The following is a 27753-nucleotide window of genomic DNA, read 5'->3' on the forward strand; positions in this document are numbered from 1 at the left end:
CGCCGCTTCCTCCCGGTGTGGCCGGGAGGGGGAAGGGAGGGCTCCCGATGAGCGGGGCGTCCGTGGCGTGCGCGACGCCCCGCCCCCCGCGCAGGCGCCTGGAAGGAGGGGGTGGGGCACGCCAGTGTCCGCGCCATCAGACCCGAGGTGGCCGCGAGGCCCCTTCCTGGTGTATGGTTTTACCTGCCAAGCGGTTCTGCTCGGTGCCATCAATGGAGGGCGTGCGTTGGGCCTTTTCTTGCGGCACCTGGCTGCCGAGCCGAGCAGAGTGGCTGCTGGCGGTGCGGTCGATCCAGCCCGAGGAGAAGGAGCGCATTGGCCAGTTCGTCTTTGCCCGGGACGCTAAGGCAGCCATGGTACTGCAGGTCTTTGGTAGAGCCCAGGAGCCGAGGATGAGGCGGGGGGCTGGGCTGCGGGGAGTCTCCTTGCCGCTCTGTCTCCGAGCGAGCCTCGCGTTGCCGCGCCCTCGCGGCCGGCCAGGGCGAGTGGTGGGCGTGCTGGGGCTCCGGCGCGCACGGCCTGCGCTCAGCGGTCTTTGTAGTCGCCTCGGCAGCAGCCTCGATCCCTGTACAAATTAGTTAACCCCCGCACCCCCGTTGTAATTGAAAATAGAGACCCTGCTAAACCGTAAAATAGGTGTATGAAGTAGTTGTGTTTATTAGCAGTAGTGGATGTTTTTATATTTTAATCAAATTTGATTTTTTCTTTGCGTGGGCTCATACATAGCACATGCTTAGTCTGCCTATTAAATATCCCATCCCTAAAGGCGTCCTGCACAATGCAGTGGGCAGTAGGCCCTAGAAAATATTGACTGTGATTAGTTTATCCTTGCACACGCCGAAGCTGTGGTAGGAGCGTAGACCAGCCTCTTAGCAGTGAAACAGGCTCAGGGAGGATGCAGTCCCAGGCGTACGACTAGACACCTTGGAAAACAGTATTTTAAATAGAATTATTTACTTTAGTTAGGTATTTTTAGGCAACACACTGGAAGTTGGATCTCAGTATTACCTCTGCGAATAGTGCAGTTTGAAACAACCTCTATCATTACTTCAAAGAGTCATTTCTTGAAAGTGTCCCTATATTGAAAATCCTTTTCGTTTGGAATGTGAAGTAATTGAGTTGTTGGGAAGTATATTGGTGAATATATTTTACACTTTTATATAATGTGTAAGTAACTGAAATTCAAAGTCTTGCAGTTTTTAAAAATCAGTGTTAGAACTGAAGGGGAAAAAACTTGAAAGATATTTTACAAAATATACTTAGCCCCCTTATACTCTTGGGTATTTTTGTGTGGTTTTAGTTTTATTTCTTTTTTAATAATGCAAGTACGAGAGAGTGGATGGGGGTATAAGTGAAACAAGGTAGGCCCTGCATTGCTAATTGTTGAAGCCAAGTGATGAGTATGTAAAGTCTAGAAATACTGGCATGTATGCACAAATATGTAGGTATAGCAGGTTATTCACTGGGGGAGTTTTTTTATAGCAGCTAAACTAGAGCCAGCCTAAAGGGTCCAATAATAGAGGAGAAGTCAATCAAACTGTGGTGCCTTGACACCATGAAATACTATGCTGCAGTTAAAAGTGTACAGATCAGAACTACATGTACAGACATGAAATAATCCCTGACACAAGTTAAAAAGCTTACGTGTGGTAGAATGTAGAAATTGTAGGATTTCAAGTATGTAGACAGATAGCAAAAGCATAAGCAAATGAACACGAAATATTTAAGTACTTAGAGAAAAGACTAGAAGGATGTCTATTTGTTAACACTGACTACCTGTTGAGGGAGTTGCTAAAGAGGGACTTTAACTGTTTTTCTGTATTAAGAATTGCTTAAATCATAATGTATTTAATACTTAGGTACTTTTAAAAACTTTTGAAAATTAGTATTTTAGAAACCACAAAAATGGACTTTGTATATTATAGGCAATGTACCTAAGTCTTTAGTAGACATAAGTACCACATATTTTATTTACTTAACAGGCTGGTCGTCTGATGATAAGGAAGTTAGTTGCAGAGAAATTGAATATCCCTTGGAATAATATTCGTTTGCAAAGAACTGCAAAGGGAAAGCCAGTTCTTGCAAAAGACTCACTGAATCCTTACCCCAATTTCAACTTTAACATCTCTCATCAAGGGGACTATGCTGTACTTGCTGCTGAACCCGAGCTACAAGTTGGAATTGATGTAATGAAGACTAGTTTTCCAGGTAATGTTGCATTTTTGTAGTATCTTCCAAGAGTTAAGTGTCTTTTTTGTCTCAGTTCTTATCTATTGAGTAATCTCAGTAAACTTAAATATCTGTAATATCCTATGTGTAATATATGTATTATATTTAGGTTTAGGAAAACTGTTTATTACTCAAAGGTAGTGTATATGAGAGAGCATATATCAGGAAAGGGCGTATGTCCTTGAATAGTAGCAGATTTCTGCATAAAGGATAGAGTCTCCATTACTGGGGATTCATACAGTGCTTTCCATAGAGGCAAGTAAAAATACAGAGATTCCCTCTTTAAATTATACCTCGACGAGTTAAGTAAAACTAAGAAAGTATTTTCAAAGATTGTAAGGACAGTTTTCCAAAAGCTTAGTTTATATTTAATAGATGTTAATCTAGTTGAACTCAGTGAAGAGAGTGAAGAGTCAATTTTGAGTAGCATTCTATTCAAAAAACATAGTAATTAAATTATGAGAACTTTTTTTAAATTTATTTCCTGAAATTCATCAGTAAGTTGTTGGTTTGTTTAAAAAAAAAAATAGTCTCATTGGTAAAGTATACTATAATCCTTTGGTAGTATTTTTGCTACATCTAAGTATAGTTCATTTATGTAAGTGAAAATGAAGAATAAGCAATTATTAAAATACAGTTGACCCTTGAACAATGTGGGGACTGTGGTGCCAACGGCATGCACAGTTGAAAATTTGCGTATAACTTGACTTCCCAAAAACTTAACTACTAATACCCTACTGTTGCCCAGAAGCCTCACTGATAACATAGACAGATGATTAACACATATTTTGTATGTTTTATGTATTATATACTGTACTCTTAAATTTATAGTAGGCTAAAGAAAATGTTTTTTCAAATTGTCACAAATCACTGAAAAAAAGTCTGCATTTAAGTGGACCTGTGAAATTCAAACCCAAATTGTTCAAGAGTCAGCTGCATTTAAGTTGCTAATGTTTTGCCTTAGAAATCTGTCACTGGCGGCTGAAGGAGCTGTTAACATGTATTGCAGGGTTGACTATACCCAGGCAATTTTATTAGAACATAGGTTCTCTTAAGTATATCATTTTCATCATCACTAACATTTAGTGAGCACTTGGTATGTGCCAAAGTATTTTATTCAGTGCTTTATATATATCTTCTGATACAATTTTCTCAACCACCCTACAATGAATAGACTATTCTTTTCTTCAGAAGATAAGTAGCAGGTTCAGAAGAAAGTTGTTAATAAGAGAACTGACGTCTTCCAAATTTATAGTGGAATTTCCTAATCTGTACCCTGCCTCCACCATAGGACCTTGCTATGTCTCTCTTGGTCTGGATGATTTTTATTAACTTTATCCACACACCCATTTCTGCAGAGATAACTAACTTCCTAGTGAGATTAAACCTCAGTCTTTTAAGGAAGCTTGTGAACCTTCACTCTAAGCTAGGTTCTTTTATTATAGTCTTTCATAAACTGTACTTTCTTCATTCCAATAATATATCTCAGTTTGTAATTATTTATCAGGATAGTTAATTGTCTTTCCTGTGGTCTTGATAAGCTGCGTGAGAGCAGGAGCTATGTTAGCTACATCTGAGTTTAGTTACTGTCATATATCTTGGCACCCTACCTAGTTCATCATAGTGCCCAGCAAATATTTGTCAAATGAATAAACCACTTTCTTGCTGTAGTACAGCTTCAGAGTATGTCTCACTATCTCTCATCTCTCACTTTCTCTTTCAGAGTCTTTACCTTGCATTTCCCACCACTTTTTTTTCTGACCTGCTTATAAACCTTTCTATTACAACGCTTTTCTTAACTGTTCAGAAGGAAGCGCCACTATTAATGGCAGGGGTTCTTGAAGTCCCTGAATAAACATCAAGGCATTTTTAAAATTGTTTACTACATTTTGTGTGAATGTGCACATCTGCATTTTTCTCGAGAGAATCTAGTTTTCAGCGGGGTTGTAGAAGACTTAAACGGAAAGAACCACTGTTATAAAAGATTCTGAATGAGCATGGGAACAAGCCCATATGCTTTCAATACTTCCTGCCGTCCTTATGCGGACTTTTGCTAAAATCAAATTATTGGAGAGGCATTGCTCCTTAGAGTGCAGGCAGCACAACTGCACAGTGATGGTTGGCCCATAAGGTTGAATCTGCCTGGGGTTATGCCTGTTAGACACAGATTTATTACCAGTTGGTTTGAGGGACCCTGTTGGTCCATCCTGGATAAACAAGTAGTTACTAATTGAAACATAGTAAATGATAAGAAGGAATTGAGAAAAATTGAAGATTTAGTTTCCTGTTATATTTTATTAGACTTTTTCCCCCACATATTTGATTGATCTTATTTGACTGATCACAATATCTATGACTTTTCCTTTTCTTTGACTGTTTCATTGCCAAAAAGCCAATGATAAAGCCAGTCACACATGTGGCAAGAGGTCTTTTCAGTTGTCACTAGTATTGCTATTGTGTCAGTAATTTCTGAAGTGCAGTTGGACACAGCATCAGTTATCAGTGAGAGTGGGAAGTGGACACTGGCTGACATCACTGTAGAGTCATTTGAATAGCTCTGCTTATCAGAATAAGTTAGGAAATTGATCAAGCGAAGCCCCAAAGAGTTGCTAAATGACGGAAGGTAAAACTCAGGACAGCAGCAAAGGAAGTATTGTACTTTGTAAGACATTGTTATTAGATTGTCAACTCTCAAAATGAGTCAGCCTTTGGGGGCATTATTAGTATATTGAAAGACTTAGTTCTGTTACCCCCATTTTGTCTTCAGGTAAACATCATATAGGAAGTTGTGGGATGTTTCCTTCTTGTCACCTTAGCCACTTTCTAGTATGTACAGATCATTTATTTCCCTCTCCCAGTTCTCCCATTGCTGTGTGGCAGGGCATGAGGAAATAATTGATAGATCTAGGGAGGGTTTGGGTTTATTCCTGCTAGCCAGATGCCCACAATTAAGGAGATTATTGTAACCACTTCTTTATTCTCTGCTTAACAGAGAGAGAAACGTTATACGAAGTAACTGGTTCATACTTGGCCCTCAGTAAATATTTGTTTAATGAATGACCAGAGAAGAGGGTCATGATGCTAGGGACCCTAGTATAGGTAAACTATCAGTTCTGTACATTCCTAACCTTGGGGGAAAGGGTTTTGTAGGTTATCAATATAATTTGCTACATCCAAATGGGAAATTCTGATTGATTTTTCCTACATTTTCTATTTTTATCTACTGTGAAAGCCTTTATAGTTTAAAATATAAAAGGGTAGTTTTTTGAATTGTTCAGTGTGTTCCATATTTAGAAAATAAAGTAGGATAAAATACAGTATATAAATTATTATATAAATTTGGGAAAAGACCAAAATAATTTTTTCCCAGGGTTTTATATTTTCAGGTTTATATTTTTATTATAAACTTCCCTGGATATTAATTGGCAGGACAAAATAACTCAATATTTTGAGATTTAAATACTAATTTAATAGCTTTGAAACAACAGTGACATAAAACTGCTCTTGGGAAAAAGCTGTTCCATGAATTAAGTACAGTAAGTTTAAAATAAGTGGTGGTATATGACAACTAAGAACGTGGTAGAGCCTATTTCTTGTCTCCTTACCATACCATTTCTTGCACTATTTTAGTAGCCTCCTAATTGGTTTCTTCTTTTCTCTTTTATCCTCACCCAGTTAGTACATTCTCTGTGCAAAGCAGAGTGGTCTTTAAAAATACCTAGAGGAGTTTCCTTACAACTCTTAGACTGGTTCTTAATTAAGCCCAATTCCTTTAACATGACCCATCTTGTTTCATCTACCTCACCATTTGCATTTCTAGCTGCTCTCTTAGCTCACTGTTTTCTGTCCATACTCATCTTTTATTACTTTGACTGTAGCAGACTTAACTGTTGAAGGTCATTGCAAAAAACTGATCCCTTGGCCTATTCTCCCCACTCTTTTCTTGAGTACCGGAGATCTGAAGAGTGAGAAGAAGCCAGTACCACCTCAGAGAAGACTTCCCTGCTCTTTTCCTTGGGGGCCTTTCTCATTTGTATTTATAACTTAATTGATTATTCTCCCTCATTAGTTAATAGCAAGAACCAGGCTTGGTTTTGCTACAGCATACCTAGTACTTAAGAGTATTAAGCACATAGCAGATGCTCAATAAATATTTATTCAATGTACAAACTAGTTCTCATTTTGCTTGAAATATGCCTTAAATTTGTTGAAGAACGAAAAATGGGCACACAACCACAGTGAAAAATGGTATATCAGATTCACGTTCCAGTATATAACAACTATTCTCATCAGTGATTTATGATTAAAAGTAGTTCTTCCTTTGAGTCTTCTTCCTTACTGTCCATCCGTATACCTTGACAACTTCCATTTCCGTCCCTCTGAGATTTCAGTTTTCAACTTTGTTGCTGCTAATAGGCTGTTCTATTATCGTGTCTATCTAGACTGATTTATAATCTTCTGAATCTGCATTTTGCAGAATATGCTTAAAGCATTTTTGTTTTTTTTAAGCTTAGATTTAGAGCCCACAAGTAGCTTAAATAAGTCACACTTACCTTTGTACTCTGAATTTCTTGCTGTTAAACCAGTTTTACTGACTTGGAGTTTTCCCCCTTCCCAGTTATGGATGGGTTTTTTCTCACTGTGCAAAGGATTGGACTGGGGTCATAACGCAGTACTATGTGTACAACACTGTGTTAAAGCCTTCTGTGCATCATGTGTCTCATTTTCTTAAGCCTGAGATGTAAGTACTGTTGTTACTGTTTCACAGACTGGATGAAGACATTTGCCCAAGGTGACTTCGCTAAAAAGTAGACCATGGATTTGAATGCACACTATAAAGCTCATTTATTAGGCACCGGATGATATAGAGCTTCTCAATACTAGATTTTATTGATATCTGTTTAAGAATTTGCACATATAAAATCTGTTAAAAATTCTGTGGAACTGGATTAAGTGAATTTAAAGATTTTATGGAGGAACTGAGGTCTAAGAAGAATAGAAAAATATAGGGAGAGGGAACTTGCCTTACCATTTTTAAAAGCTTAGGTTAGGCCTTGTAAACAAGAAAGTATGGTGTTAGTACAAGAATAGACAACTAGAAGAGCAAAGAATTACAGCTAGTATTTATACATTTATTTCTGTTTAGTGGGTAAAGATTATTTATTAATGGTGCATTACTCTAATTACTGGGGGATTACTGACTCGCTATGTTTAGATTTGTTCTTTTATAGACTGCCTATTAATAGTGTCTAGTCAGTGTATACAAGTTCTTTATACTTTGACACTTTATTGAGCAAGTCTGATACAAATATTTTTCCCATTCTATGTATTTATCTTTTGAGTGGTTATGTTTTTTTGCCGTCTGAATTTTATCTTTTAATTAATTAAATATCTCTTTTCCTTGATAAATTCTGAATTCCCTCTTGTTTGAAAAAAAATAATTGGTAAAAGATTATTCCAACCATAGGTTATAGAGTCTTCTGGATTTTGTTCTAAAATGGTAATTTTTTTCCTCTATATTTAATTCCTAGAATTTGTATGTATAGTGTGTTTTACTTCTTGATGGCTAAAATATACCACCACCAACAGAATTGGATGACAGATAAACATGTAAAGTGCCTGGAATTATTAAATACTTAATAAAGGTTAGCTCTAGGGTGGTTGTAGTAGTTTTTATTGTTATATGTATAGAATGGCATTTCTGAAGTGGTGGTCAGGTTATTAAAGTCAGCCAGGATGTTTGTTAAAAATGCAGATTCCTTAAAGCTACCCCACACCTACTGAACCAGAATTTCTGAGAATATACCAAGGATTCTGTATTTAAATAATTTCCTAAGTGATTGTTAGACATGTTAATGTTTGAAAAACACTGTATTAGATGTAATTTACAGAGCCAATGAGAGATTGTAACCCATCCACTTTTTCATGAGAGAAATCATCAGAAAGTCATTAGATCCTTGTCTCACACTATACCACAAAATGAATTAGAGTTAGGTTTTAATAACAATTACTAGAGTGCAATACAACTGTATATTTGGTTAGACTTTTGAAAAATTGATGCCTCTGAAGCTTAGAAGGATGAGAAGAAGCCAGAAAGTCAGCAGATGATTGATTTCATATTAATCCTCTCTCACACGTCAGGGAATATATTTGTGGCAAATAAGGCAGACAAAGGTTAATGCTGTTAATATATCCAAAGCTTGCAAGTATTGATAGTAAAATCGCTTAAAAATTTCCTTGACAAATGGACAAAAGACTTGATAAAACAATTCACTGAAGAGGATATACATGTAACAATAACAACTACCACAGCAACCTTAGAACTAACAGTAAGTACATAATAGTTCTAGGTACTCTACATGTTCAATCCTTAATCTGCTAAGCTCTCTGTCCCTATTTTGTAGTTTAAGAAAGGCTATAGAGATGTTAAGTAGCAGTTAAGAAGTGATGGAGCCAGTATTTGAACGTTGGACTCCAGACGCATAGCACTAAAGTTCTTCAGAGTGTGTGAATGTGTCTACATATAGAAGTTAAATTGTATGCATGTGTGTATTAGTTTCCTAGGGCTCCTACCAAAGTACCACAAACTGGTGTCTTAAAACAGCAGGAATTTATTCTCTCACAGTTCTGAAGGCTAGAAGTCATCTAAGATTTTGATAGTACCACTCTCTCTGAAGGTTCCAGGGAAGAATCCTTTGCCTCTTTCTCATTTCCTGGCACTCCTTGGCATACTTTGGCTTGTAGCTACATCACTTCAGTTTCTACCTTCATCCTCACATGGTCCATTATCCCTATATTCTCTGTGTACCTGAATGTCTCTGTATAAGAACAGTGGCCCTTGGATATAGAGCCCACCCTAATCCTATATGACCTCATCTTAAGTTCATTACATCTGCAAAGACTATTTCCAAATAAAGTCACATTGAGATACTGTGTGGGCATGAATTTTGGGAGACAGTATTCAACCAAGTACAGTCCATCCTCTGCCCCCCACCCCTTCTTCTTTATAAACATCCCTCATACAAAATTAATTAACCCTATCCCAGTATGCCCAAGTTTTAACCTATTCCAGCATTAACTCTTAAGCCAAAATCTTGTCTAAATATCAACTGTGGAAGTTCCAAATCTCATCATCTGAATCATCTAAATCAAGTATGGGTAATATTCTGGATATGATCCATGGTGTGGGACAAAATTCCTATTCCATCAGTGAACCTGTGGAACTAGGAAACAGACTGCTTTTAAAATACTTTGATGGGAAAGGCATAAGGTAAACATTCCCAAAAGAATCCACTGCAAAACTACTAGGTCTAATATCTGAATTCAGCAAAGTCACAGGATACAAAATTAATACACAGAAATCTATTGCATTCCTATACACTAATGATGAACTAGCAGAAAGAAATCAGGAAAGCAATTACATTCACAATTGCATCAAAAAGAATAAAATACCTAGGAACAAACCTAATGAAGGAAGTGAAAGACCTATACTCTGAAAACTACAAGACACTTATGAGAGAAATTAAAGAAGATACCAATAAAAGGAAACACATCCCATGCTCATGGTTAGGAAGAATTAATATTGTGAAAATGGCCATCTTGCCTAAAGCAATCCACAGATTCAATGCAATTCCTATCAAAATACCAACAGCATTCTTCAATGAACTAGAGCAAATTTATATGGAACCACAAAAGACCCCGAATAGCCAAAGCAATCCTGAGAAGGAAGAATAAAGCAGGGGGCATTATGCTTCCTGACTTCAAGCTCTACTACAAAGCCACAGTAATCAAGACAATTTGGTACTGGCACAAGAACAGACCCATAGACCAATGGAACAGACTAGAGAGCCCAGATATAAACCTAAATAAGCATATACGGTCAATTAATATATGATAAAGGAGCCATGGACATACAATGGTGAAATGACAGCCTCTTCCAACAACTGGTGTTAGCAAAACTGGACAACTACATGCAAGAATGAAACTGGATTATTGTCTAACTCCATACACAAAAGTAAACTCAAAATGGATCAAAGACCTGAATGTAAATCATGAAACCATAAAACTCTTAGAAGAAAACATAGGCAAAACTCTCTTGATTATAAACATAAACAATTTTTTCCTGAACGTGTCTCCCTGGGCAAGGGAAACAAAAAATGAACAAATGGGACTACATCATGCTAAAAATCTGTACAGCAAAGAACACCATCAGCAGAACAAAAAGGCATCCTACAGTATGGAAGAATATATTTGTAAATGACATATCCAACAAGGGGTTAACATCCAAAATATATAAAAAACTCACATGCCTCAACACCCAAAAAGCAAATAACCTGATTAAAAAATGGTTGGAGGATATGAACAGACACTTCTCCAAAGAAGAAATTTAGTTGGCCAACAGGCACATGAAAAGATGCTCCACATCACTAATTATCAGGGAAATGCAAATTAAAATTACAATGAGATACCACCTCATACCAGTTAGGACAGCCAACACAGAAAAAACTAGGAACAGCAAATGCTGGCGAGGATGTGGATAAAGGGGAACCCTCCTACACTGCTGGTGGAATGTAAACTAGTTCAACCACTGTGGAGAGCAGTATGGAGGTTCCTCAAAAAATTCAAAATAGAAATACCACTTGACCCAGGAATTCCACTCCCAGGAATTTGCCCTAAGAATGTAGGATCCCAGTTTCCTTGCACCCCTTGTTTATCGCAGCACTATTTACAATAGCCAAGATATGGAAGCAACCTAAGTGTCCATCATTAGATAAATGGATAAAGAAGATGTGGTACATATATGCAGTGGAGTATTATTCAGCTATAAGAAGAAAACATATCCTACCATTTGTAACAACATGGATGGAGCTAGAGAGTATTATGCTCAGTGAAATAAGCCAGGCGGAGAAAGAAAAGTACCAAATGATTTCACTCATCTGTGGAGCATAACAACAAAGCAAAAACTGAAGGAACAAAACAGCAGCAGAATCACAGGACCCAAGAATGGACTAACAGTTACCAAAGGCAAAGGGACTGGGGAGGGTGGGTGGGAAGGGAGGGAGGGAGAAGGAATAAGGGGCATTACGATTAGCACACACAATGTAGGCAGGGGCACGGGGAAGGCAGTGTAACAGAGAAGACAAGTAGTGAGTGACTCTATAGCATCTTACTATGCTGATGGACAGTGTCTATAATGGGGTATGTGGTGGGGACTTGATAATGGGGGGAATCTAGTAACCACAATGTTGCCCATGTGATTTTATATCAATGATAAAATAAATAAATAAATAAACCAGTAGTAGGTCAGATTTGTCCATGAACTACATTTTGCTAAGACCCATTTTAAGCACTGGATAATTGTTCAAAGTCTCTGTGGTTATGTGTTATCTATTCTTGGAATTGTGTATTTATCACTTCCCTAGAAAGCTTTGATCAGAACCAGTAGTAGATGCACATGTCTCTTTATACTTACCCTGTAGCACTTTTCATGGTTAACTCAAATGCTGACAGGTAATTTACTACCTATATCCAAGCTCTCCAATACTGTTTTGTGCTTTTATTGTATTGTCACAGCCTATACAGTTAGCAACTTTGAAAATGATCCTAAACTATAAATAAAAGTGCCCACTATTAGAAAAAAAGATGGACATTAGCATTTCAAAAGGGATAATTTGAAAGAAAAATATGTCATGGGTCCTAATAAGCAAGTTTGAAACCCAGCAGGGCAAGTTACACTAGGTTTCAAGGCCTGAGAATAATCGTCTGTGGCTCCAGTTTTCTGTCCTCTGTCCTCTAAGGGCCGCCCCACCCTCTTGCCACCCTGTCTTTGGCGTCGTTCCTTTTTCTTGAAGGATAACACTTTGCAGCCCAGTAGCCCTAGCTCTCTAGTCTCTTTTCTTGTCGGTGTGTGTTGATACATGTATGTCTTGATAAATGTATGTTTAAATAAACACACTAAGAATGGTTGAAGTTCAGGACTGTGTAAGTGGAGAGTTTCCATACCTACGTTACATTTCAGTTTAGTGCTTTTTCACTTTACGCCACTTGTATTGAGGCCTAAAAGAGCCCCTTTGTCAATAACTACTAGAGACTTTGTACGTGTAGTTTGTGAAATCTATATTAGCAGTTCAGACATTTTTGTTTTACTCTGGGTTTGTCTCTGGATAGATTCCCAGAGAAGTGAGCCGATAAATCAAGCATTATCATGTGCATATTAATTCAGAGTTAGAACTGTCTTCTTCCACTGAAGCAATAGTATTTGTAATCCAGTACTTAGAAAATGAAACTAGTAGAATTTCTAATATATCTTATTATCCAAAGTGAAATTTTGTTATTTTAGAGCTGGACCCTTTAAGAATGGTGAACTTTAATTGAGATGCTATTATATATATATATGTACACACACACACACACACACACACCAGTGACCTTGTGCGCACACACACACACACACACACCAGTGACCTTGATTTGGAGAGAAATTGATGGAGGTGTGCTTTGAGGTTCTAGAACTAGTAGGATTTTTTTTTTTTGTAGGCTTGAAATAGCAGCTAGGCATATTATATATTATTTTGTAGGTAACTACTGTACATTTAATAAATTTTATAGTTGTTCTCTGGTGTTGATCAGTTGGTCATTACACATTAACACTTAGTTAATATCTAATACTGCTTTCCATAAAGATAAAGCTTAAAAATGGGGAATCTAGTTTTCCTAAACTTGGTTGGTGGTTCTGTATAAATTTTTCAGTCATTTTATCTTTCTTACATATAAACTTAAATGTGCAATGTAATGATTAAGTCTGTGATTGTATAGACATGAGTGTGTAATGGTATTATTAGGAGGACTTTCCAATTTATATCTCTGATAATTGTGATGTCCTCAGATAGTTTGAGGGACAAATGTACTTTTCTGCTATTTCCTACTGATTTTTACAAGAAAATGTCAATTTCCTAGGTAAACTACTGGAGTACTCACCCACTGTGTATTCCCACCATAATGCCACAGTGTGGCGATGTTGTGCTTTGAAAGGCTATTTACTAAACCATCTTTTCCTGGTGCCATCAAATCTCTTATTTTGTGGAATAGATAAGATGGTCTCAAAAGTATTTGAAAACATACTCTATCAGATACTTTTTTAGCTGTACATAATCAGTTATGTGATTGCTTTCCAGTGATTGTCCTAGATTGCTTATGTTAATCAGTTCATTTTTTATTAGCATGCATATTTTAAGTTTTTTTCCTTGATTGCCCTATCATATTTAAAAATCAAAGGGCTTCTTGAAGGTTGTGAAGAAACTGAACAAAATGACAGTATAGATGACAACAGGGACTTTTTAAATTATAGGCTTTTTAGGTAATACTCTATTAAAACTTTTTAGATAATACTCAAAATATACAATGCTGTCTTCCAAATCCAAGGTAGTTATTCTTCCCATTATTGTTATACACAGTGTGCCACAATCTATTTGAGAAAACAGTTTATGACTTACGTAAGTATAGTGCTCCCAGTTTTTTAAATCTCCAGATACGCTTTTGTCACTTTTGCAAGCTAGCTTTCTTTACTCTCTTTAGTGTATTATTTGTCAAGCCTCTATGTTCTAGTATTGCTTCATTTTATTAAGGGGCTTAAGGAAGGTGTTGGGAGAACAAGCATCAGACTGTCAGAGGAGTCCATGACCCAAAAAGGGTAATCCCTTGCCTTGGGACTCCTACAAACAAAGTTTAGTATTTCAATACTGTTGCATGAAAGTGACTTTATAACTTTGCGCCTACATTTAGGAAATAATAGTCTTTGTCAATAAGAACAGATACAAATAATAGACATTAATTGAATTCAATGAATGGATTGAAATTAAGTTATTTTTCTTGAGAAGAATAGAGGGCTAAGGAGTAAATAGTTGAATTAACTGAGTCTGATGAACTTGAAAATAAATGAGAGCTTTGTCTTGAGGTCTAAAGCACCCTATACACATACATCATTCATTGTAGGATCTTCAGAAGTATTTCCTGGTTAAACAAGAGGTAACTATTTCAACTGTTTCAAAGTGGAGATGGTCGGGGAATAAAACAGTTCTATGAGAGAGCTGACTTTTAATGTTTTTAACCCTTGAGGTAACTGTGGGAATGGCACTTGGTTACTATAGGAGAAACTGTCAACTCCTCATGAATGTCAGGACTTTGTCTGTTTTGCTCATCATGATATTCCCAGCATCTAGCACTTGAGTGAATGATCTGAAGAGGAGTTCTTAGGGGGATTTGACATTTTTTCCCCCCCAAACATACTTTGCTGCATAAGAAGTATCTGTAGAGGGTATAATGGCAGCTGTCATTTTAACTTGTAGTCAACCATTTGGGAGTGTCAGATTTTGGAGGTCAGTATTTTAGAAATGGGAAATGGAGTTACAGTAGGCAAGCTGTGTTAACAGAATCTGCCGAGGGACTACAAGAGGTTTTTTTTGGGAAAATAATGTAATGAACTAAGGATGTAGAGCAACAGAGCATTTAGTTAGTAGCTTATCAATTAATAGTTAGCATTCATTTATTTATATTGTCAACATTTGTTTACCTATTTTGGGCTAGACTGTCTGACAAGCCAATTAGGCTAGAAGTATGTGAGGGCAGGAATCAAGACTGATGTGTTTTTAACTGTCAGTTCAATAACATATTTGTATATTTATACATGTTCTGCATATTTACAGAATAAATAAGTGAATGATGATAGAAAGTTCCTACCTAGTAGTAAAGGTAGACAAACACATAGTTATAATATATTGGAAAAATATTGAAAGGCATACTGTGCATTTTTTATTTGTCTTAGCCCTTAAATCTGAGAAATCAGATGCTTTGAGTTCTTTAATTTGTCATTTATTTTTAGAATGCTGTGTAATATTTTGTTGACTGTAACAGTAGAGCTAGGGATGTATTTCAGACTTTTTAAAAATGAGTTTATTTCACAGCAGCATCCCAAAAGAATAGAAATTAAAATCTATTTTTATTTGGAGTAGTCAAATTAGAAAATATGTTGAAAAACAGTTATTGTGAAGACAATCAGTGTATGTTAGTTTTCCAATGACAGTTGATTATTTAGGATAAAAGAACAATCCTCAGCTTTCTACCAGTTCTCAAAAAATAATAATAAAAAAATTATTCCCTTTTTTCTTGTTATATAGCAGAGTAAAATTTTAAACCCCAAAAGAGTTTAGCTCTATTTGAAGAGTGTTTGTTGTGGATTTCTGATATTCTATCATATACAGAACATTTCCTACTAGTTTAGAATTTATAACAGGTGTGGCTGCTAAATTTTATCAGGTTTTTGGGAGGCATCTTGATACAACCATATGGTTTTTCTCCTTAATAATTATTGGATAATTCACAGAATTTCACTATTTCTATTGAACTATCCTGTTTATGAGCTAACTCCTGCTTGTCATTGTGTGTGTTATTCCTTTAATTTCCAACTTTGATTTGTTGATATTTTCTTTGGGATTATTGTGACTGTATTCAGAAGTAAGGTTGGCATGTAGTTTTCTGTTTTGTGCTCTTTGACAGGTTTGGTAATAGAACAGCTATTTTTAATTCTGTACTTCCTCAATTGACAGGTCGTGGTTCAATTCCAGAATTCTTTCATATTATGAAAAGAAAGTTTACCAACAAAGAATGGGAAACAATCAGAAGCTTTAAAGACGAATGGACTCAACTGGATATGTTTTATAGGAATTGGGTATAACTTCTTTCTAATTTTGAGAGTTAAAATCTATAATGATTCCACTGTCTTTGCAAAAATAGGAGAAGTCCTTTGTTTACTCAGTAGTTCATGCAGTAAATAATTGCTTATTATTGGGGATCTTCATGATTTTTGTATACATGAATAATGCATATATTATTACAATAGCATTTAACAAAATTGAATGTATATTTAATGCTCAGAAGGTACTTACTTTTAAAAGTAAAACAAGACATATTGGTCACCATTTATAAATAATGTTTAGTGTTTTCTGTCTCAAGGGCACTCATATATGTGAGGTCTTATTTAACAAACATGGTACTTACTGTCTGCCAGAAGAGTTTACTTTGAGCCCCTCATAAGTTAGTTAATTCTCACAGTAGCTCTATGAGGAAGGCACTGTCATTCTTATGTTATACTTGACAGAAGGGAGATGCAGGGAGCTTAAATCATTTGCCTTAAGATCACTCAGCTGGTTTGTCCCCATGCTGTTATAAAGGGTTAAAAAGTAGCTTACAGCCTTTGGTAATATAGAGTTAAAAATTTATGTGTGCTGGCTCTATAGATTTTCTGAAAATTTTTACCTACTTTAATGCCTTAAGAGAAAATGTCTCTGTATCTTAGGCATTGAAAGAAAGCTTCATAAAAGCCATTGGTGTTGGACTAGGATTTGAATTGCAGCGTCTTGAATTTGATATATCCCCATTAAACCTGGATATAGGCCAAGTTTATAAAGAAACACGTTTGTTCCTGGATGGGGAAGAAGAAAAAGAATGGGCATTTGAGGTAAGAAATTTATCAAAATTGCTAAAAACTGTGAGAATTTCCTTATTTTGTGCATAAATGTGAGATTGATTTGGGGAAGCCAGTCATTGAAACTAGATACAACTAAAATCCAGTCTTGGTGGTTGAAGGTGAAAATAGGTACACTATGAGAGCATATAACATTTAACCTGATACTTTGAAAGGTAAGTAATAGAGTGAGGTAAGTAAAATGAGCAGGAATAAAGGCTGTGAAATAGAGCTTTGCACGTATAAAAAAAGTCAAAGGAAGATACTTTGTACCATGTCGAGGGATTTAAGAGGGATTCCAGGTTAGGCTAGTAAGATCACGTGGGCATTATTGGTTGAGTTAAAGACTTTGGTCTTTTTCTGTATTTGGTTTCTGTCACTAGCAATTCTTCGTTGCTAGTGAGTGAAAAATCAATACAAATTCATTTGAGCCAGACTGCTGGAGGAATTCATAACCAGGCAGCAGAATTTGCTAGAATTGGGGACTGGAAAACTCAAAGCTCTTACTATCTGTACAACCTGACTTCAGTTTTCTTCCACCCTTGTTTCTTATTCTATATAAAAGCTTTCTTAACTTCTCTGTTCTGTGTGGCAGGAAACATGGCTGCCTACTACTTTTGCATGTGACAATTTGCAGTTCAAAAACTCATGGAGATCGGTGAAGTCCAATCCTTAAGAGTCCTGGAGAAGAGCCTGGCCTAGCTTGGGTTAGGTGCTTATCTACTGGCTAATCATTGTAGCCATGGTAGCTACTCTTGAGTGGTCCAGTTTACGTTAAGCATCCAGAGCCCAGCAGATAGGTTGTAGTATAATGTGGTAGTTCTGCTGTGATCACCTGAATAGTGCAGAGAAGGTTGGTACCCAGAATAAGGAGTTAGTGTTGAGTGCATAAAATAGAAGGTATTCACTAATTTTCTTAAGAGAATTTAACAAGTATTAAGTTGGAAGTGATACGTCAGATTGGTGTTCTAAGAACAAGTACTATTTGTGATGATCTGTGGAAGTTAAGGAAATGAGATGTCAAAAATGTTATGAGCAATTCTCTGATTTGTAGGACCATCTGTTGGAATACTGAATACTAGAGAACAAGTGATATGTTAAGTTTGAAACACCTAAGTGAAGGTGTCAGGTCACTGAATAGAACAGAAGGCTGGACCAGTGGAAAAAAAATCATTATTAACATGTGGCTATTAGTTGAAGCCATGGTATTTAAAGTTGCAGCTGTAAGATTACCTGAATTAAAAGAAGAAAAGGCCTAGGACTGAGTCCTGCAATATCAATATTTAAAGGTCGTGTGGAGGAAACAAAGAATGATCAAATGGACCAAAGTAAAATAAGAGTAGTATTGGGCAGAAAGTATTTTGAGAAACAATGCTGTATCACTGCTAAGAGAATGGATACGGTAGGGATCCTATCAATTAAAGTGTAAATTATATTTAGGATACTTTGTTTTAAAACAAAGTGCAGTTTTTAAAATTTGTAACCAGAATTATTAAAAAGTAGTTTCATATTTAAAGGGGCAAGCCTCAGCCATTTCACTCATGTGGAGTAAACTGAAGTAAAAGTTAACTTATTCTTAATGAAGCCAGATAAAAAGTTCTTACTATGCATTTTTAGCATTCACTTTTCGTACCTGGATTCAATAGAAAATAAGTTTTATAACTGGAAAAAAATCAGATGTCACCTAATGAGAAAACTGAAGCAAGCTGTGATTAGCCTTTTACTGCAGTCATACTCGTGATGCTTAATGATTTGTATCAACATGGAATGGAAAAGGCTGCTTATGTTATATATGTTATTATGGGCATAATGTTTAACTGATGACTAGTGAAACAAATCATCAAGACAAATTTATACATAAAAAGGCTTGTTGGAAATAATGATGTACAGTAGGCAATGGTAAAAGGTAGCTATGTTGTTGAGTTGGAGGGTTAAAATTTTAACATCAACTTTTTTTTCTAACTTTTTTAAATTGAAATGTAGTTTGTATACAATATTATATTGGTTTCAGATAAACAACTTAGATTCATTAATTAAATATATTATTAAATGCTCACCATGATAAATGTAGTTACCATCTGTTACCGTACAAAGATTTATATTATGAGCTATGTTTCCTATGCCACACACACACATGCTATGCTATGCTATGCTATGCTATACTATGCTATGCAATATAGTCCTTATGTGACTAAATTACTTTATAATTTAACACCAACTTTTTGACTTAGGCTGATATTGATATTGCTTTCCTGAATATAGCTTTTAATTTTATTTTTTAAAGCATATATTTCTGTTACATGAAGTAATTGCAGTTTTGTTAGTAAATTGAATATAATTTATTTTAGGATAGATTTGATCTAATTTGTTTTAAAAATTTACTTCTAGGTAGATAACATTTTTTCTTCCAATAAGTACTTTTGATATTCTTTATAACTTGTTAGAAAATGAAGATTTCTTTTTTGTAAAATATATTTCATATTTTAAAGTAATTTATTTATATTTTTCCAGGTTAATGACTGAAACTTTTGTTATTTTTGTTTAAAAGTTAACTGAATTAGCGTTAGGTGGAAATCTTTCTGGTTTTCCATGTTTAGTTCAAAGTGTTTAAGGTCTTTTAGGAAGACAATAACCATTACCCAGGTAACTACTTACATTGTATTTTTAAGAAGTGTCTCATGTATTACAAAATGTTTTTCAAAAGGAAATGTAAAGGGTGTTAAGTAGAATTTCTCCCTTTGGCATAAAAAGAAATGGCAGACAAATCCATGCAGTACTTCCTAGGATGGCAAAACTGGCCCTCTGAATGCTCCTCAAGCCAGTCTGTGCAAGTGTGTCCAAGGCTATGATCCTGGCTGGGTGAGGAGGAAAGAGTCAGCCACTGGGCCAGCTGGGCTTTACTTTTGTCTGAGTTCCTGTGGACCAAATAGATGCTGTGGAATGGGGCTTAAAGTATCTTTTGACAGGACCCTACCTAAACGAACTCCAAAAGAAAGGTAGTGGCAGGAGTTATAAGAAGTCAGCTCTTAATGTACTGCTAGCTCCAGGGAACTGTCCAGGGCTGAAAAACTGCAAGTGGTTCTCTGAAGATGGCGCAGATGACCCCCCCTCCACATCAGGTGGCCAGTATTTGGATACTTGGTGTGACCCAGGCTTTCAAAAACTGGATCACAATGGTGTTGGTCATTACTTTGCCCTTTTCTTCCAATCCCCTTCTGCTTTGCTACCTACCTTAAAGACTCCAGAGTGCAGGAAAAAGGGAAGAGTAGGATGAAGCCTAGGGGGAGAATGTACATTTGTTGTAGGATTAAATTGGGTTTGTTTTTAGCTGAAAGTGACTGAAGAGCAATAGGTTTGCTTAAGGGCTTGTCCAAGAGTGGGAAAGGGAGATCCATCAGAGAGTATTTGAAGGCAGCTATGGAAAAATAAATTCTTTACTGAATGTATCTGAGTGTTTTCCCCATTCAGTGTACCAGTAAGGAAGATAATGAAAAAAATTATGTTAGGTTCATATATTTAAGTGTGGATTGTTTATTACACAATAAACAGGCCTAGAAGGGGAGAATGAATGTAACAGAATGAGTCTGGTGGTGTGGACAGCCAGAAACACGGGTTGAGGGGAAGTGATGAGCCTAGTGCCAAGGGAAGTGTACCTCGAGTCAAATGCAGACAGAAGGGTCCTGTCACGGCATCTCCAAAATACCTTTAGGCGTGAGGAAGGGCTGCGATTTAAAGCTCTTCACTGCCTTTCCTTCACCCCTTTCCATTCTCACTGATGCTCACTGAATTTACCCATACTAGAACTGGAGGCAGCATAGTGAATGGGGAGGATCTGGGGTTAGGAAGAGAGGTGAAATCAGTCCTTTTCCCTGGTGGAAGCTTCCTACCCTGCATAAGGTTCGAGCCAAGGGTAAGAGGTAGAAGAAGCTCTGCAGGTGATGAGAATAAAATTTACTTTGGATCAAACAGGACAAAGTATCATGATTCAGAGAAAATTTGATACTTGAAAATGACCAGAAATGTTGTGTATGAGATTTGTTCAAGATTTCATCCAGGGAAAGAGAAAAAGGAGTTGTCAGAACTTCTTACTTAAAGGGAAATGGAGAGAGAGAAGTTGCTTTCTCTTACCGTGCTCTGGAGTCTGGTTCCTTCAGTAAACTGAAAACAAGGTACAAGGGTTCAGCCCTCCCCGGTTTTTTACACCTAACTCCAAAAGAAAGAGCTGCTCAGAACAACTTAGCAGCAATCTACTCCCCTCTCCTTTCCCTACTGTGTAGATACTACTTCCTGAAACATCTGGAGTCGCAGCCACACAACATCAGCCTTGTGTGTAGGGTTTTTTCCCATATGTATTTGGTGGCTGGCTGTTCTAGAAATTGTTCCCTGAGTTGGAGACAGAACACACCCCTAGTAAGAAATACATGTGGGAGACTACAGTTTTCATTAACTAATGTGTGTAGCCAACTACTTCAAACTCAGCATTCTCTTCACAGTGTGAGGACTCTAGCTAAGCTGAAGAAAAGTCCCATTCCTGAAGGCAGCATTAGGAGAATACCTGCAGGACACCAGAGTCAGGGTCAAGGCTGTATAAAACAATCCTGGCTCCAGGTGTGGATCTGGAAGTTTTCTAGTGGCACCCATGTAAACGGTGTGGAAGTCTAAGAACAGTGGCCTCATTCAAGCAGAGCTAAAGGAAGGACAGTGCCGCATAGGACATGGTGTAAAATTCTGTATCCCAGGAGAGAATGGAGCATTTACCTTGAAGGTGCAAAAGAAGTGTTATTAACTGAAAATCGAAAAAGAAGATGGAGATTTTTAAAAATACCTGCTTGGTACCTTTAATAACATGTAAGAAGAGTATGTATGTCTGGAATGGAAGTGGAGAGCCTTAAGGTGAGAATAGGTTTGTCATTAAAAGAAACCTCTTAGTAGAAGGGAGTCTGTGCAGCGTGTGGGAAAGAGGACAAAGACTAAGCTCGGAAGCTCATATATTTAAAAAGTGCACTTCATCGCCACTTTCTAAATGTAAGGCATTTTCCCAAGCATCTGCCCCTTTCCTCTCACGAATCCACTCATGACCAGCAGCAGCCTCAAGCAGTCCAGCTTCACATTCCTCTATTTCTTGCTGAAGACTGTGAAGAAGACTATGCACCTCAAATCTGCAAATAAGTCAGAATCATAATTGCCCTTCAAGTTACTTTTGCTTTCTAAGTTGGCTTTTTTGATTGTGCCATCATCTAGTCATCCCAGATAGAAAGACCTGTTTTTGGTTCCTCCTCCTCTGTCATGCCAGTCAGTCCAGTTCACAGTGACATCCTCCCCTCTGAGAACTCTTCTGGCTCCTGCCACCCACCTAGCGTGGGCCCCCTTTGCATCTGAGTTGGACTAGTGCAGTAGCCTCCCAACTGGGTTCGTATTCCGTATTTTGCTTCAGGCTTCATCATTTCCCCCTATATACTGCACTTTGCAGCCAAATTACAATCTACTATCTGCTATTGAATATCCACAACCCTCTTCTATTTACATTTATTGTTCTTGTTCTTCCATGACCCGCCCCACTCCAGTCTCCTTCCTGCCTTCTTTAATAATTTAAGCCCAACTTAGGTGCCCTCTCCTTCTTGCTTGTAAGACTATGCTTTTTTCTTTCTTATGGCATGCCACATTTTGCCTCATAATCTCCATATTTATCTACTTGTTTCACTTCTCCAGTGCTCCATGAGGGCAGGAGCATTATCTTTATTATTCTGTGTGTTTCAGAGCTGAAAATTCTAGCTTGAGCATAATCGAGAATCCATTATTTATTGCAACAAATCTAAAGGATTTTCCACTTGCCTGAATACTGTATCTTACACCTGGAAAAATAATACTGTTGAAAAATATATGAACTCTTATACCAAGAGGAATCATATTGTCATAGACTTTCAATTTTTATAACTAGGCTCTGTTACAAAAGTTATGACCAAAGGACTTCCAATAATGAGATTAAATAAAAGAGAAATTCTTTGCTTTGCATTGAAAGGAAAATGCTTAAAAAATAGAAATGTTAACATGTATGACAGATACTTTTTCATACCTTACCTTTGGGGGGAAAATTGTAGAATTTGAATGTTTTAAGTTAAAGCTTAAACCTTTTTTTCTTTGTTTATAAGAAAATGACTTGTAGTTTCACTGAAGCAGAGTAATCTTTGCAATCTAATGCTAAACTATCTCCTGTAAAAAAATACTCTTGCTGCCTTTGGGTTTCTTGAAGATAATGGGAAAATTATGCTGTTCACAATTTTATGGGTAAAAAATTATAAACTTAGAATCTTGCAAATTTAGAAGGTTTTGAAAATTAAATTAAAAGTTCACTAGCATTGTGTGAACTAGCTTAGCTAGCTGGCTTGATTGCTGGTTTTACTTCTTTTTCCAACTGATGCTTATTATATGTATTGTCCTAGGGAGAAAGGATTTAGGGCAAAGTTCCTCACCTAATGGAACTTCCATTTTGGGGGGACATTGAATATTAATGTTTTGATAACTGAGTCATTGTAAAATACCTTCAGTTTTCCTGTGTCAATTTTCATATTTACATGCTGCTAATAACGTCTGAGTAGGTATGATGAAGCTTTTTATTTTGAGTGGATAAATAGAGCAGGGCATCTTGGCATTTTAATGGACAGACTAAATGAAAACTCATTTCCCAGTTACCTCTGATTCTGGCCTTACATTCAGACGCTACAATACTGATGAGCTAAGTGGTTTTCCAAAACTAATTATAGCCAAAACATCTCTGTATGTTATAATGTTCATATTATTAATATATTCAGTATAAAGAATAAGGGGAAGGCCATGTAACAAATATTGTGAGCTTGTTTTTAGTTAAAGGGAAAATAACTTTGACCTTAGCTTTACTTAGCTAGCTATAATTTTTCCTTCTTTAAGCATATTTTCTTAAAATTTCTTAAAATACTGAATTTTGTTTTTTCCTAATTTGGGTATCTTAAGGTGTGAAGATGGAAAGAAGAGGGTAAAGGATGAAAAGTCCTTGAGTAATACTATTTCTGACTGTAATTGCCTAATTCAACTGATGTCTTATGGGAAAATGCCTTAGTAAAGTGCCTTTTCAGTAAAAATTTTAATATTTAAGAGTAAAGGGCCAAAAATGTATGTGACTTGAATGGTTCAAAGGAGGTAGGGGAGTGTGTGTGTGTAGAGATTTAAGTTTTTAAAAATATAAATAAAAGTATGTCTAAATTTGCACTATTTATTTTTATTTTTCAGGAAAGTAAAATAGATGAGCACCATTTTGTTGCAGTAGCTCTTAGGAAACCCGATGGATCTAGACATCAGGGTGTAAGATTTTAAGATTTCTCTGATTTTTTTATAAAAAGCATGAATCAATATTGAGTTTATTCTTTATTAATGGAAACAATTATTTGGTTTATATCCGGTTAGAGGTTTTTTTTATGATTATAGATTTAGAAGTTTTTTCATTATCAAATCCTTAAGATCATCTGGAATTTCATAGAAATTTTTTAAAAGTATGTTACTTGTTTCCTCACATTCAAATACACTTAAATATTACAAAGAAAAAATTTTGGTAGTGCTGTCTTACTTATATTTTCAATTGAAATTCAGGATAATACTATGATAGTCTTCCTAACAGTAGTTTATATCCCAGGGAATTGGGGCTGTGTTGAATATAAGGTATCATGTTGAAGGGTGGCGAGTAATGGAATTATCTGGCAAATTAAACCCCTTCCCCCTTTTGTAGTAATCTAAATTATTCCTAAAGTTTCAGTGTCAAACATGTGAGAGACCTTACGTCATATTGAAGCATATCACTGGTCTCAATACTTCAATCACAATGTTTTTACTTTCTTGTATTATTGGTAAGTGATGAAGAAATTTAAAAAAAAAATTTAAGGACAAGGACTCTTAGCCTACATATGGTTATCATTCTGCTGAAATATTTATGAAATACTTACATAATGTATAATTATAACAATGTTATAATCAAAACTATATGTATATCATTATTTTTCAGGGAATCCATATGAAAGAACATAGCATAGTTATTATATATGCATTGTTACCTCTAGAAAAATAGCTCAGTGTATAGATCATGCCTTTCATAGATTAACAAAGGATTAAAAATCTTAGATTATCCTTAAAACAGATGGCATGTTGATATTAACCCCTGCTATTTAAAGATGTTCTGACCCAGGTTGCCTGTCTTTGTCTGCTTAACTCTCAGCTTTACGTTCTCTAAAATACCTTGTTTCCATAGACCTATATATTTTTTGCAACATTTACACATGAAGTACTTCCTTTTTATTTCACTGGAGAGAGCCTGTTTATATAAGGCAGCACTGACATAGTGGAAAAAGAACAAGAGTACTGTTCAGAAGACCTGGGTTCCAGGCCCAGGCCTGCTGTTTAACCTGTGCTGTAAACTCATGCACATTGGTTGGTGTTTCCTTAGCCTTAGTTTCCCCAGCTATAAAATTGAGATAACAAACATCAGCATAATTGCGAGACATAAATCATAAAATATGTGCTTGACCTTGTTAAAGCACTATATAAAGACCTAAATATTATGACTACTAGAATGTATAGAATGTTTAAGTCTATAATGCATTGAGTTGTGAACAAAGGCTCTATTTTAAAGTGTAAGGTAAAGTTTACATTTGAAGTTGAGTGAATCATTTCCTCAAGAAGTGTTGCATCTCTGAGGTTATGGCAAATTTTTTCAACTCCAGCCTCTAGAGTATTTCTCAAAAGTTTGCATAGTGGTCCCACCTCTATTAGAATAGCCCACCTGCTTGCTAAAAGTTAATATTTTGGGACCCCATTTTAACTGATCTGCTGATTCAGAATTTTTAGTTGTGGTATAGTAAAGCCATGCCACAATTACTGTATGTACAAGAAATTAGAAAGGTTGTTTTTGTTTTTTATAGTCAACACTAACATAAGAAGTAAAGAATTATCTAGAAATCCTACTGTGTTGTGATTTAATATTACTGAAATGTAATTTGGTGTTATTTCATTAACATGCAGTATTAATAATGAGTATAACAACCAATTTCCATTTTAGGTTTCATCTCAAGATGATTCTAAACCAACCCAGAGGCAGTTTACTATTCTCACCTTCAATGATTTAATATCCTCTGCTGTTCCTATGACCCCTGAAGATCCTTCATTTTGGGACTGTTTTTGCTTCACAGAGGAAATTTCAATTCGAAATGGTACAAAGTCATGATATGGTTCCTTAAGTAATAAAGGGAAATGTATTCATTAAAAAATAAATGCTGATAGTATCAACTTTTATTTCAAAAATCAGTTTTTAAAAACAACTTCCCTATTAAAAAAGCAGACTCCTAGTTCCAGATAGCTCACTAGAATACATAGTTACCTCTTTCTCCCCAAAATCACATTGGATTGACAGAAGGAATTCCCTGAAAAATAAGTGACAACATGCTCATTGCAGGAAAAAAAACAATTGCATAAAGAGATATTTAAATTCCTATCTTTCAGAGATAATTATTCCTAAAACCCAAAATAATCTTTCCAGACCTTTTTCTAGCAAATGAATCCATAGTAATACACTGTTTTGTTCTCTTAATTGCACATCTAGTGTTCTTAAATATACTTCAGTGGCATAACTTTTAGTGATGCTAATGTATTCTATTGTATGGCTGATATCAGTTAGGATGCTTTTAACCAGAGGTAACAATGTCCAAACATAGATTTAAATAACCAAGGACATTTATTTACTTACCATACAAAGGTGTCATTAAGGACGCTTTCTTTTGCCTTGGCCTCAATTTATTGGTTTTGCTTTAGGCTTGTGTCCCTCATGGTCTTAAGAGATGTTATTGTAACTTCCAGCTTCACAACTTCTTAAAATTGTGTTTAAAAGGCAGGAAAGTCCATGTCTCCTCTCATCGCCATTTTATCATTGAAAAAGACTTCTCCCAAAAGCCCCCAGAAGCTTCCCTTTCAGTGTCCACTGAGACAGACGATTTCCCTGAGTGAGCTGATCTGTGGCCTTATCATCCTGTGGGAGGTAGACTCTGGGTAAGGAGGATGGGAAGGCGGGCGTGGGGACACGGTGTTCAGGGGAAGCCCACTCCCTGCCAGAAAGACAGTGTGCTACCGTTTACTCACTTTTTCCTCTGTGCTAGACATTTTTGATTGCCTGCAATTTTTACTATAAGCAGTGGTGCATTGAATGTCCTTGTAACCACATTTTTGAGGTAAGTGCTTAATTATGCTTAGAAGGTTTCTAGAAGTGGAATGACTGGTTCAAAGGGCTTAAACATTTTTAGAGCTTGGTAAGTACTGCCAAATTGCTCTCCAAAAAGTCTATAATTTACACTTCCAGTTAGTGTTATATATGACCACCTCTTTACCCTTCACCTGCATACAGCCTAGTCAACTGTAGATTATCCCTTCTTTACAAATTTAATCTTTGCCAATACAAATGAAAAAGTCTTTTTTTTTAATTTGTTTTTTTCATTGCAGTGAGGTTGATATTATTGTTGTTATTGGCTATTTATATTCCTTTTTTTATGAACTGCCTGTTAATTGTCTTTGCCTCTTTTTATTTTGGTAAATAGGACTTAATTTACAGTGAGAACATAATATGTAAGATACCATGACCATCATATTGATGACAAAACCTGTTACATGGTCGTGTCGCATGTCTCGGAGATTTAAAGTTCTTGTTATTGTTAATATGAAGAAGTGAAACTAAATTGTTTCTGTTACTAAAACTACAAATCTGTGTGTAAATTTATAACAGTAGATACTTTGCTTAGTAAAAAATACTGGAATGTTTTAAATTTTTTTACTTTATTAAGCATGCCCAAATATTCTAAGAATAGTAAATAACGTGTTTGTAAAAGATCAGGTAGCATTTATAATAGAGGAAACATTGTTTTCCCTAGCATGAATGTAATAGTGATATGAGAAACTGTCATCTTTCTTGTCATAATAATAATAATAAATGATTAACATTA

At 36.1% G+C, this 27753-nt stretch overlaps 1 protein-coding gene across 1 annotated transcript; it reads left to right on the forward strand.

Annotated features, from left to right (window-relative positions):
• Positions 1-42: 42 nt before the first annotated feature.
• AASDHPPT (aminoadipate-semialdehyde dehydrogenase-phosphopantetheinyl transferase) lies at positions 43-27753 on the forward strand. Its single transcript, XM_036902735.2, has 6 exons — positions 43-356; positions 1983-2208; positions 15831-15952; positions 16580-16741; positions 24011-24082; positions 25827-27753. The coding sequence occupies exons 1-6, from the start codon at positions 48-50 to the stop codon at positions 25989-25991; spliced, it is 1056 nt and encodes a 351-aa protein (XP_036758630.2). The 5' UTR covers positions 43-47; the 3' UTR covers positions 25992-27753.

Source organism: Manis pentadactyla, chromosome 13, assembly GCF_030020395.1.
Source record: "Manis pentadactyla isolate mManPen7 chromosome 13, mManPen7.hap1, whole genome shotgun sequence".
Lineage (NCBI taxonomy): Eukaryota > Metazoa > Chordata > Mammalia > Pholidota > Manidae > Manis > Manis pentadactyla.